General features: G+C 35.3%; 1 protein-coding gene across 1 annotated transcript in view; it reads left to right on the top strand.

The window, feature by feature from the left end:
* Positions 1 to 8,346: 8,346 nt before the first annotated feature.
* The window catches only part of LOC131432293 (nicotinamidase), a 183,967-nt gene continuing 179,895 nt past the window's right edge, over positions 8,347 to 12,418 (top strand). Inside the window, exon 1 of the mRNA XM_058598488.1 lies at positions 8,347 to 8,496. Within this exon, the coding sequence (XP_058454471.1) occupies positions 8,458 to 8,496 (39 nt within the window). The 5' untranslated portion in view covers positions 8,347 to 8,457. The remainder of the gene's footprint in view (positions 8,497 to 12,418) is intronic.

Consider the following 12,418-nt stretch of genomic DNA (forward strand, 5'->3'; position numbering starts at 1 on the left):
ATGCGCATGTTGGTGGTGTCACAGTTGTCTTCCGTTGAAAGTTGGTTATCTTGCACGGGTATGCTCTTGGGAAGCATAGGAGAGGATGTTTGTTTACGTTTGACACTATTCATTACTGGAAAACAAATCAGTTGTTCGTTCACCATAATTACGACATAAAAACTGACTGGCGTTATAGCCAGAGATGCCAGGTAAAAATTTCAAATATCTGCAGACAGGGTCTGTAAATCTGAAAAAAAATCTGCAGTTAGCAAGTATGTCTTGCTGGCCGCAATTTCTTTATAAAGTATGACACGCAAAACTAACTTAGAGCGACCAAAAAAAAAAAAAAAGGTCTCGGAAATTACAAAAGTCTGTAAATATAGACGAAAGTCTGCGAGAATTTCCCAAGTCTGCAAAAATCTGCGAGAATTTCAAAAGTCTGCAAAAGTCTGCACAACAAAAAATGTCTGCAGCACTATACCCCAAATCTGCAGATTTACAGACAAATCTGCAGACCTGGCATCTCTGGTTATAGCAAATAGCTGTGCCATAAACAGATGTGACAGCTGTCACATCAAAGGAGAAGAAGAAGAAGAAGAAGAAGTTGTTCGTTTTGATAAAGTGGTTTACGGTGTTCTTGTTCAGTTGTTTTACTACTTGGAATAACAATAGAATCGGTCCTAGTTTCGCAAATAGACTTTCCGTGTTTCGGAGCAGTAAAATGAGTTCTTCAAACGGATTTACGGTAAGTTTTTTTTTTCTCCCAAAACATGATTGGTACGCGCCTAACTGTTGATAGTGCATGTAATGTGTATGTATTTGGCGAACTTCTGACTCACTTTCTGTGTTTTTGTTAGACGTTTCAACGGTGAGTCATATTGTGAGAGTATGAGCCACTTTGAATTCAGCTTTCCACCCACCCTCGGTGTAAAGCTTTCTTATGTCAGGGATGTAGGCAAATTTTTTATTGCTGAAATGTCCCTTGTTTAATAGGGAAAAACTACAAATCATTTGTTCTTGATAATATTTTAGGAAATATTTGTAAAAGGTATTCTTTGAATATTTTGATGTTATTTCAATGTATAAGGACTAATATGCGGGTACTTGCAATATGAGACCAACAAGATATGATATTTTTTTCACATTTTGCTGATCTAGCCCAGAATTTATCCCGCGTAAAACAAATGTATTACTGTTTGTTTTGTTCACGTTGCAATCAGCTGATTTTGAAGTTCCGATTTTGATCTCATCAAGATGGCGTCGTGACAGGGGGCCGACTTTTTCTATATTTGAAACACAGATAAAACGCTGCTGGGGCTGCCAGTTTATTTTGTTATAGATTTCTAGATTTAAATTTTAAAACTGACATAAATTAGGGCATATTCAGTAGTGTTCTAGTTCTAGATGCATAATTTATGCCAGTTACAAAATTTAAATCTGGATTTTAAAACAAGAAAAACTGGCAGCCCCAGCAGTGTTTTACTTGTGTTTCAAATATACAAAAAAAAAAGAACGGCATCGTAGACCAGTTTTAAATTTGACAGTAGAACTGGTCGAATAAATAAAACTAAAACGGATTGCTGGGGATACATTTGTTTCAGTTTCATTTACATTATAGACCACCCATATGAATCTTGCAGCTACTGAATTTGCTCTTATGCATCTAGAACTAGAGCACTAGAACATGCCCTAAGACCATAGTTGATCCATATCACCGAACAGCAAGCTTTGTAGAGTGTTAAGAGGTGTTAAGAACGATTAGGGCAAACCGAGGACTGTCGAAATTTCGAACTTGTGAGCTAGCCAAATTTTCGAAAAAAATTTCTAATCGAATCCTACACTGACAAAAAATGGATTTTAAAAATTTAAAGTCGATTTACAAAGAAACACAATTTTTGATATTTTCCACCTACCGTGACTTTTGAGGAAAAGAAGTTTTCCCAATTAAAGTACTGACGCTTTGCGAATTAAAGTACTGATGTTGGGCGGGTTCGCCTACTTGGGTACCACATCGATATACAGTCGCTACTTCTCCTCCAACAATCGCTTCTCATTTGTAACTTATTTGTACTAAACCAGGGAGGACGCTTCAACATCATTTTCAGAATTTTATTCTGAATCCTTTGAAGCGTTTTCTTCCTGGTGGAACAACAACTTGACCAAATTGGTACTGCATAAAGCATGGCTGGTCTGAAAATTTGTTTATAAATTAACAATTTGTTTTTAGGCAGAGCTTAGAATTTCTGTTTATAAGAGGATATAGACATTTAATATATTTATAACACTTTGCCTGGATTCCTTCAATGTGTGTTTGTGAGTTTTTTGTCATACGTTAAACCTAAGTATTTAGCTTGATCAGACCATGTCAATTCCAAGCCATTCAATTCAATAATGTGATTATTTTCTGGTTTAAAAAAAGAAGCTCTTGGCTTATGAGGAAAAATAATTAATTGCGTTTTTGTTGCATTTGGTTTAATTTTCCATTTTGACAGATAATCACTGAAAATATTTAAACTTCTTTGTAGGCGACTGCAGATCACTCTTAGATTTCTACCTGTGGCTAACAGACTTGTGTCGTCACAGAATAGCGATTTCTGACAACCATCGGGTAGATTTGGAAGATCAGAAGTGAAAATATTATACAAGATTGGAGCTACGCTCGAACCCTGCGGAGCACCGGCTCGTACGGGTAGCAATTCAGATTTACATTTCTGATAGCTAACCTGAAGAGTACGATCAGTTAAATAATTTTGAATCATTTTGATCAAATAAATAGGAAACTGGAAATCAGACATTTTTGCTATTAAACCTTTGTGTCAAACACTGTCGAATGCTTTTTCTATGTCTAGAAGAGCAACTCCTGTGGATTACTCAGAAGATTTATTTGATTTTATCATGTTACTCTGACAAGTTGATGAGTAGTTGAATGTTCATGACGAAATCCAAACTGCTCTGGTAAAAAAATTGAATTCTCATTTATATGAGACATCATTCTCAACAAGATATTTTTTTCAAAAAGTTTACTGATAGAAGAAAGTAAGCTAATTAGTCGATAATTTGATGTTTATACTGGGTTTTTATCAGGTTTGAGGATGGGAATAACTTTAGCGTTTTTTTCCATCTCTTAGGGAAGTAAGCTAATGAAAAACCTTTGTTGAAAATTTTAACCAGTCTCAAGGCAACATTGGGAAGATTTTTAATAAGAATATTAAAAATTCCATCATTACCAGGAGCCTTCATGTTTTTAAGTTTCCTAATGATTGATTTAATTTCATCAAAATTCGTCTCAATAATGTCATCTTGTGAAAACACTTGGGTTGAAATGTGATAATATTTCAGTGAGACTTCATTTTCAATAGGACTCACAACGTTCAAATTAAAATTGTGGACACTCTCGAACTGCTGAGCAAGTTTTTGAGCTTTTTCGTCATTTGTAAAAAGTATTTGATTTCCTTCCTTGAGAGCAGGAATTGGTTTCTGAGATTTCTTAAGAACCTTAGAAAGTTTCCAGAAAGGTTTAGAATATGGTTTAATTTGTTCAACTTCTTTAGCGAAATTTTCATTTCGCAAAAGAGTAAATCTATGTTTAATTTCTTTTTGTAAATCCTTAACTATGTTTTTCATATTCGACGAACATTCTTCAACCGAATGAGCAGTTGAAGATTGTCATCGATGATAGGAGAATTTAATTTAGTTTGAGCTTTGGGAACTGAAAGATTTCTAGCTTCGATAATATAATGATTCAAATCATCAATTGTTGTGTCGATGTCCGCAGAATTTTCTAAAATAATTTCATGATCCACATGATTTTCAATGTGAGATCTGTAATCCAACCAATTAGCTCTATGATAGTTGAATATTGAACTAATTGGATTAATTAAAGCTTCGTTGGAAAGTCTGAAGGTTACAGGAAGATGATCTGAGTCAAAGTCAACATGTGTAATCGGTTAACTACACATGTGACTTTGATCTATTAGAACCAGATCAATTGTAGACGGGTTTTTCACGGAAGAGAAACAAGTCGGATTACTGGGATAAAGAACTGTAAATTAGCCAGCAGAGAGATTATGGAGTATTTTTCCATTACGGTTATTTTGCCGACAATTCCACTGGACATGCTTTGCATTTAAGTCCCCTATTACGAAAAAAATTCGGTCGATATCTTGTGAGTTTTTGCAAATCGCCTTTAAAGAAATTTACTTGTTCGCCGGTGCATTGAAATGGCAAATATGCTCCAGCGATGAAATCAATTCCATGAATGGTTTCAACTTCGATTCCCAAGCTTTCAAGAACTTTAGTATTGAAAGAAGGTAAAATTCGATGTTTAATTTGCCGTTGGACAAAAATGGCAACTCCACCACCCATTCCGGTAAACCTGTCAAATCGATGAACCACATAATGTGGATTGCTTTTCAATTTGACATTTGGTTTAAGAAAAGTTTCTGTCACAATGGCAATATGAATTTTGTGAACTTTGAGAAAATTATCAAATTTATCTTCACTCTATTTTAAAGATCGAGCATTCCAATTTAAAATATTTAAATAATTATTTAACATCACTGTGAAATTTCAAACTCATTATAATGTTACTTGCAAATTATCATCCGATTTGAAATGCTTCAAACAGTGATGAAGTCGAATTCATTCGGATGATCATTTGAAAAAGTTGATATTGTAGGTAGATAATTTTATTTTCAGTTATATCGCCTAAATCGACTTCGTTTGTAGAAGCGAATGGCATTGAAGGAATATTTGTAGGTAGCCAAAGTCTACCTGCTACCAAAGCGTAACTGTCATTAGAAGAAGATGATGACGAGGTCGATCTACCTGTTAATAAATTGTTTTCGTTAGAAGACGAATTGGGAGGCGTACCAGTTTTTTGTTTTAAATTCGAAGAAATAAGTGCCTCAGGAGAATTAGACGTGGCATTTGTAACGGTTTTTTTTTTATTTTCTGGTATGTTCTGTAAATTTAAGGTCGTTGATTTGACTTGTTGTCTAAGCGAACGAGCTTTCAAAGTTTTTTTTTTCCTGACAGGACATTTCAAATAATTGGATTTATGATTTCCATCGCAATTTGAACATGAAAATTTATCAGTGGTTTCATTCATTGGACAAACGTCTTTCGAATGAGATTTACCACAATTCAAACACCGTATGTCCATATGACAATTTTTGGTTCCATGGCCGAAGCCTTGGCAACGACGACATTGCGTTAAGTTTGCAATACGATTATGCCGTTTATAATGTTCCCAATGAATTTTAATGTGGGAAATGAAACGTACTTTTTCTAAAGTTTTCAAATTGTTTACATCCCTTCGATTGAAGTGTATTAGGTAAAGTTCATGGGAAATTCCAGAGCGTGGTTTAGAAGTACCATTCGCTCTTTTTTCATAAGTATTACTTGGGAAGGGGCAAAACCAAGCATTCTTTTAGTTCATTTTTAATTTCATCACTATAGTAGTGATCATTTGATAAGCCTTTCAAGGCAGTCTTGAAGGGCCTGTCTTATTTTATATCATATGAATAAAATTTATGAAGTTTCTCGGACAAATATTGGATAAGACGTTCATAATCATCCAATCTATCAACTCGACGTTCTCCTCTTCGTCCGATTTGAAATGAGAATTTTACTTCCGGGAGAAAAGTAGAAAGCTCAGTACGGAATGCTTTGAAGTCGGAAATCATCATCGTCACTGGTGGCATAGATTTTTGTTTCTTCCCACAACGACAAGCGTCAATTTTGGGAATTTTTGAAGAATTTTATTCTATGTCGCTACAATCGGATTCAGGAAGAATCTCGTAAATTTTGTTAGACTGCATAAGACGGAATAACCGATTGTGATTTATTTCGTATTGAATTATTTTTAGCCTTAGGCTTGTTGCCTTTCCGGTTGGACGCAGGCATTTTTGAAATGAATAAAATTTGAAATTAAATTAACTAGGCTAGACTAAATTAGTCTTCGATTAGACTCCTAGTTTGGAAAAGTCTTGATAAAGACTGATTTTGTGGTAGGCTTAATAAAGACTGATTAGTTCGAAGAATAGTTCTTTGAATAGCAAGCTTAAAAAAAGGCTGATTAATTTCTTAGTCTTGATAAAGACTGATTAGATTAGAATATCACTCTTTGTATAGTCTTGAGAAAGGCTGACTAATTGTTAGTCTTTAAAAAGACTGTTAGTGATTCAGGTAGCATTGAAAAAGACTGAAGCCTTGAATCAATGAAACTCTAAGTAGCCAGAAAAAATGTCCAGGAGCCAAGAGCTATACGCGTGCGGTGCGAACGACTGTTCAACACCGACTGTATTATGCATTAAACAGCTGTTAAATGCCAGTCCACTAAAACCTACGTGAAAAGTAGGGACGACGACACGACCTGCCACTCGTCTATCTAAACTGTATCGTAAATTTAACTACCCCTCAGTAACTGGTAATGTCAAAATGAAATTGCTAGAAAAACTATTGGAACTGGCAACAAAAATCGAAAACTGTTGATTTTAAATAACAATTACCAGAACCATGGCTACGTATGTTGTTTAATTGAAACATGCTATATAAATAATTTCAAAACAAAAACGAATTTTGCGGTTTCTGTGAACCAGAATAATACGAACGGTTGATTACATTGCTCCTAGGATCTGCTTGTTTGATTTTTGTAACCGTATCCTGCATCGTAATCGTCAGAAGATTTCAAAACACGATCAATTCATTATTTTTATTTCTCGACCATGAATTGGGTTTCTTACAAAATCATTTGCAATTTTCCGTCTTTGAGACGCCTGAAACAAGAACAAGGCAATTAAATTTTCATGTAGAAGTCACTGATTCTATGCTTGAAATACACGCAGATATTTTCTACAATATTTAAAAAAAATTTTGAAAAATGCTTTCTCTTATCTTTTGCGTTTCCAAATTGTTTGTTTATTTACTTTGGGGATCCTAGGTAACTAGATCCTGGCAAATTTAAACAGTGTTGCTCGAGAAGGTTATTTTCATAATTATCAAGGGGTCGCTATATTTTCGGTAACTGGCGGTGAATCGTTAACGGACGATTTTAATGTCATTTTTTATTCGGAGTGCCTGGTCGTGTCGTCGGTAGGGTGGAATATATTCACATAACTTTTCACGTAATTATAACATGATCTTTATTTGAGGTGTTAGGAATTACGATATACTAATTGAAAGAATAAATGAACATAGAAAAATTGTTATTAGCAGATGGGGCCATTTGTAGTGTTTACCGACCTTGATATTCTCTTTCTAAAATTAACGCAAAAGTTGGGTAGTGGATTTGCTTCGTGGATAAACAGTACCATTGTATTTGACCTCGATCATTGTTAAAGTTTCAATTCATACTCTAAAAAATCTATAAAATCTGTATTTTTGGCAAAAAATCTGTGATTTGTATATACAATATCCTGGTCACAAATTTATCTAAAAAATCTGTAAAATACAGATTAATCTGTGTGGCAACCCTGGTTAGAGGTCGGCTGATAGAGCTGTCAGTTTTTTTCTGCCGACTCATGGGTTACTATGATCGATTTGCAATTTTGCCTTTTTTCTGGAATGTGGAAACCCCAAATAGTATGGCTATTTTCGGAATGTATGTGAAGAGTAGGTGCAAAATACCCATATTGTTGGGGTTTTAAAGAATTATCGATAAACCGAATGTCGCCATTTCGAATGTCCAAATTATCTCAAACATAATTTTCGGAAATCTACTCTTTAACCCCGCTCCAAAAAAATCTACACTCTTTTTACGAAGTAGGTTCGTAAAAGAAAGTTTACATTACTTGGGATTTGGTTCGTAAAAAGAGTTACGTAAAAAGGGGGTAACGTAAAAAAGTGCTCGCAAACGTTTGGTTTTGGGTGTACCCAATATTCAATCCAATCCAATATTTACCAATACTCGAATGTCAGCAATCCACCTCGAACATATTGCAAAGAATTTCTCATAGAGTTTTAGAATATTGCGCCCTCCAGAGTCGATGAAATTCACTATTCGTTAGTCACGCAACGCGGTTCGACAAACGGCACTTCCACATGCGGAGTTTATGAAATTTCAAATTTAATTGGCACACCAATGATAAGAGAATGGAATTTTGAGTAACGAATTCTGCTGTCGTATTTTTATATTGCTGATATGATCCAACAAAAAAAAACTGATAGTGAATAGTTTTATTTTTTTCTCGGAATTTCTCGAACTGAAATAACGCTCGTATGTCAAAACTATTCGCGTAATTGGTTTGTATGCAAACATTCATCGCGTATGGCTGTGTTTATTATTATTATTATTATTCAACTATTGAGGCAACTTCACTGGCAGATCAGATTCTCGCATCAACGAGTACCTATTCGGTTTATAATCAGTCAGCTTGAACGAGTTGTTCGGTGTGAACCTGATTGCGTTGAAGAGTTACATTTCGATTTTGTGATTTCCATCGCGGTTTATAGCTTTTGCGTTTCTGGTGAACGATGAGCTGCGACGAAGCATTGGATGAGTTCGGATTTGAGGTGAGCTTGTTTTTTTTCTTGTTTTTCGACTACGTGTATTGCTGCACGCGAAAAAATCGAGTTCGTTAAAAAAACAACAAAAGGATGAGTAACCGGATTCTAAGCAGGAATATCGCTGATTCAAACCAACACACTTGAAACCGATTCTAGAGCTTGGCGTAATAAAATCTTGAATTGGATCGACAACACGAAATTATACTGATTGTTCATTAATCCACATGATCTTTTCCTAAATTCGTAAAAATTCTGTTAGTACTTTGATATTTCAGAAAAACACATTTTTTGTCGAAGTTTGGTATAATAAAGGGTGCTGAAATTTAAATAAAACACATGCCAAATTATGAAATGGCTAAATTGTGTTTTATTTGACAGATAACTTCTTGGCATTTAACCACCTCGGTGACACGATTGTCATCTGCATACAGTTGGCTTGAAGCCACAATTTTTTGTTCTTCGGTTCTTGTTTGCTGTCAAATGCTGTGTTTAAGCAGTGTTCACATCTTTTTTCATGCGGTTGCACCAATATAAGGAAACGATTTCGACGAAATATAATCAAACTATAATAAACCATAAATTTCTTTTCTTATTCAAAAACAATTCAAATAACTTATTATAGAGAATACAAGACTAGAATTATACTTGTATTGGGTTTGAATAAATTAACTTTGGACACCAGTGTGGTTTGATTGTATTAATTTTTGGATGCAATGTAATATCGGATGCGCACCATACGTCTCGCATTTTGTTTCCTCTTGCTTAGATTTTCAGTGAAAGAGTGATAAAACTGAGTTTCCAGTGATTTGGTTATTGAATACCAGTGATTTGAAAGTATTGCTGAAAGTGACAGTAAAATGATATGTCAAATGCCAGTTGCTATGCAAGTTTTCGAAGCCCGAGTCAAAAGATGGCGTTTTCATCCACAGGTAGTTATACGCAAATCATTTCTGCTAGCAATGGTTTCAAGAGGAAAATTAAGGAAAATGGAGGAAAATATCATAAGTTTCGTTAGGTTTCCATCTGATAAAAGCGATTTGGAAAAATGGTTAATCGCTATTCAAATATTTACGGGCCAAACAATACAGAATGGTTCAAATCGAAGGATTTGTGGGAGGCACTTCAGACCGAAAGAAATAAATGTAGTTAGAAGTCAACTACGTTTGGTCAAAGATTCGATACCAGTTTGTTTTTAGCTAAAACGAATCCTTATGAAACGTATGTTTTATTCGATATTTACATTAGGCGTTTGCTAATCGTTAGAGAACATTCACAGAGAACAACTCGAGCTTTTATTGCCTAGCTCAAGTTACGGGTCTCAATGCTTCGAAAAGTTTGTAGTTTTTGTAAAGTATTGTTTGAAATTAAAATCACAGTAATATTAGATTCAGTGAGCGAACGTTTTTCTTTTAGATATCATCGAGAGGAATGTTCGCCAGTGAGCTTTTCATTACTGATTTTAAGACAGTTTCAGTGAGAATCGCGTTTACAAAAAATCAGTAGTGAACTTTTCCTTAATGAGTTCACAATTCGCTGATTGAAAGTCAAGTAATACCCAAAATAAGACACTAATTGATGACTACTGTGAAACGATATAAGTGCAACTGAATACTTTTTTTACAACCCAACAGTTGCCGATAAAAAACTCTTCGACTTTTAATTTCTCTGCTCCGGATTGAAAATTTTTGAGATTTTCAATGTAAGGCCGAATTTCTATAACTATATACTGTGCGCATCCAAATGGTATGAACGTAGCTTAACCTATTGTTGACAACAACGCCACCAATGCAAAATACGTTGGTTTCAGGAACCATCTTCCATAACAGGGAGGTGCATTTAACATATAAATATGATTACGGGCATATGGCCGCCTCGACTATTTTTCACAAAGGTCATTCTGAAGGTCACATCAATCGTTGCTGGTTTATCCACAGAAACCAATGACTTCACGTATCCCCACACAAAAAAAACTAATCGAGTGGCGTCAAATAACACGAACGCGGAGGCCAATTAACCGAACCGTTTCTCGAAATAATGTTATCATTGAAATGTTCTTTCAATCAGTCGATTGTTTCGGCCACAGTATGACAAGTGGCACCATCCTGTTGAAACCACATTTCGTCCACATCCATATTTTGAAGATTTGGCAACAAAAATTCATTGATCATGGTTCTGTATCGATTTCCATTTACGATAGCGCGTCGGTCTTCCTCATTTTCAAAGAAATAAGGACCGATGATTCCACCAGCCCGTAGACCGAACCAAACAGTACATTTATCGGGATGCATCGATAATTTTTAACGGCGCACAGTGGTTCGAATCAATAAAAACGTGGACATAAATCAGTAGCTGCCAAACCGTTCTTTTAAGAAATGCTTTTAAGAATTTATTTACAAATATATATCGCGTAATTGGATTCTATCCCTAATTGTTCATGGCCTACTTTGACAAAAAATATAACAACTTTTTTTTCTGAACAGATAGAAAACTTTTTTCTTCGACAAACTTTTAGAACTATTAAAAATAATTTACTTTGTCAAATATACCAAAAATGTAGGTCGCACCGTTTCGGATATACAGTTATGGACGAACCTGAATAGCATATGGCCCGTACGCACAGACCTTAGCAAAGTACGCGCCAGTAGTAAGACGCCAGTGTATCCAACGCGTAGAGATGTCAACCACCCTGTTAGCAATTATTAAACCGCTGACATCGCAGCAGACATCCGGCCACCGTGGTTGCATCAGCCAAAACCACCACGCCGCATCGACGATTCGACATGTTCGGACAGGATAACCGCTGAATCAATAGTTTAGGGCTAGGTAGTCAGGGCTAACGAACATTCAGGCAGGACAAGTTAGTCAGTTCGATTTAAGAAGTGAAACAGTTCGGTCCCAAGACCAACAGGTGAATCAAAGTGTAAAACATTTTTAAAAACCTTTTTATGTAAAAAAGAACTTAAGTGGCGCAGTCGTACGGCTCGTTCTACGACTTAGTGAAGAGACTCCAACTAGTGTAGTGAAAGTTTACGATTAAGTAAAACTAACAAATTAGTGTTCAACCCGGAGCGTTGATTGACCGGCGGAGAAGTTTTCATCGAGAAGCATCGCAAGCCATCCCTCACCCCGTAGGCGATTCGCGTCAATCAATTGGAGGATCTCAACTAAAGCGGTGGATTTAAATCCTTCAAGAACGAGGAACCCTGAAAGATGACACCGAGAGTTACTATAATTTATTGCTGCATCATACTTCTGTGGTGCGATTTCATCAGTCCTTCTGACATAGAAATAATCGAACTAAACAACAATCCAGGCATTGTTGCTTTCAAAACCAAACCCGTTTTTTTAAAAGAAGGTTTCCACACGCTAATTCATAAATTCAATCTGTATCCATTTAGAATAATCTTAAAACAATATAAAACAATTATCAACAAACTAGAAGAAAATCCAAATATTATCGAAATAGTCAACATTTTAAAACAAAAACATAGCCAAGCTTATTTTGTACTAGAAAATCTAACTATAAAACGAAGGAAAACAAAAAGATCTCTCAATTTTCTTGGATCTACTATAAAAATGATAACGGGAAACCTTGATAATGAAGATTTACTCAAAATTGAAAATCAATTGGAATCTTTGAAATATTCAAACAATGCTTTAATTACAGAAAACAATGAACAGGTCAGAGTAAATGAGTTATTTGAAAGCAGGATTAACAATTTAACAAAAGAAGCTCATAGACAATCTATAGAAATTGATAGCATCATAAAACAAGCTAGGTTGAGTTTAGACAGGCCAATCGACTGGAAACACATTCTACACGTACACAGCATCATCTTCAACATCGACATGATCCACCACCAGCTGATGACAATCTTCGAATCAATACAACTATCGAAACTTGGTATAATATCAAAAACGTTCTTAC

The sequence above is a fragment of the Malaya genurostris genome, chromosome 2, assembly GCF_030247185.1.
Source record: "Malaya genurostris strain Urasoe2022 chromosome 2, Malgen_1.1, whole genome shotgun sequence".
NCBI classification, from domain to species: domain Eukaryota; kingdom Metazoa; phylum Arthropoda; class Insecta; order Diptera; family Culicidae; genus Malaya; species Malaya genurostris.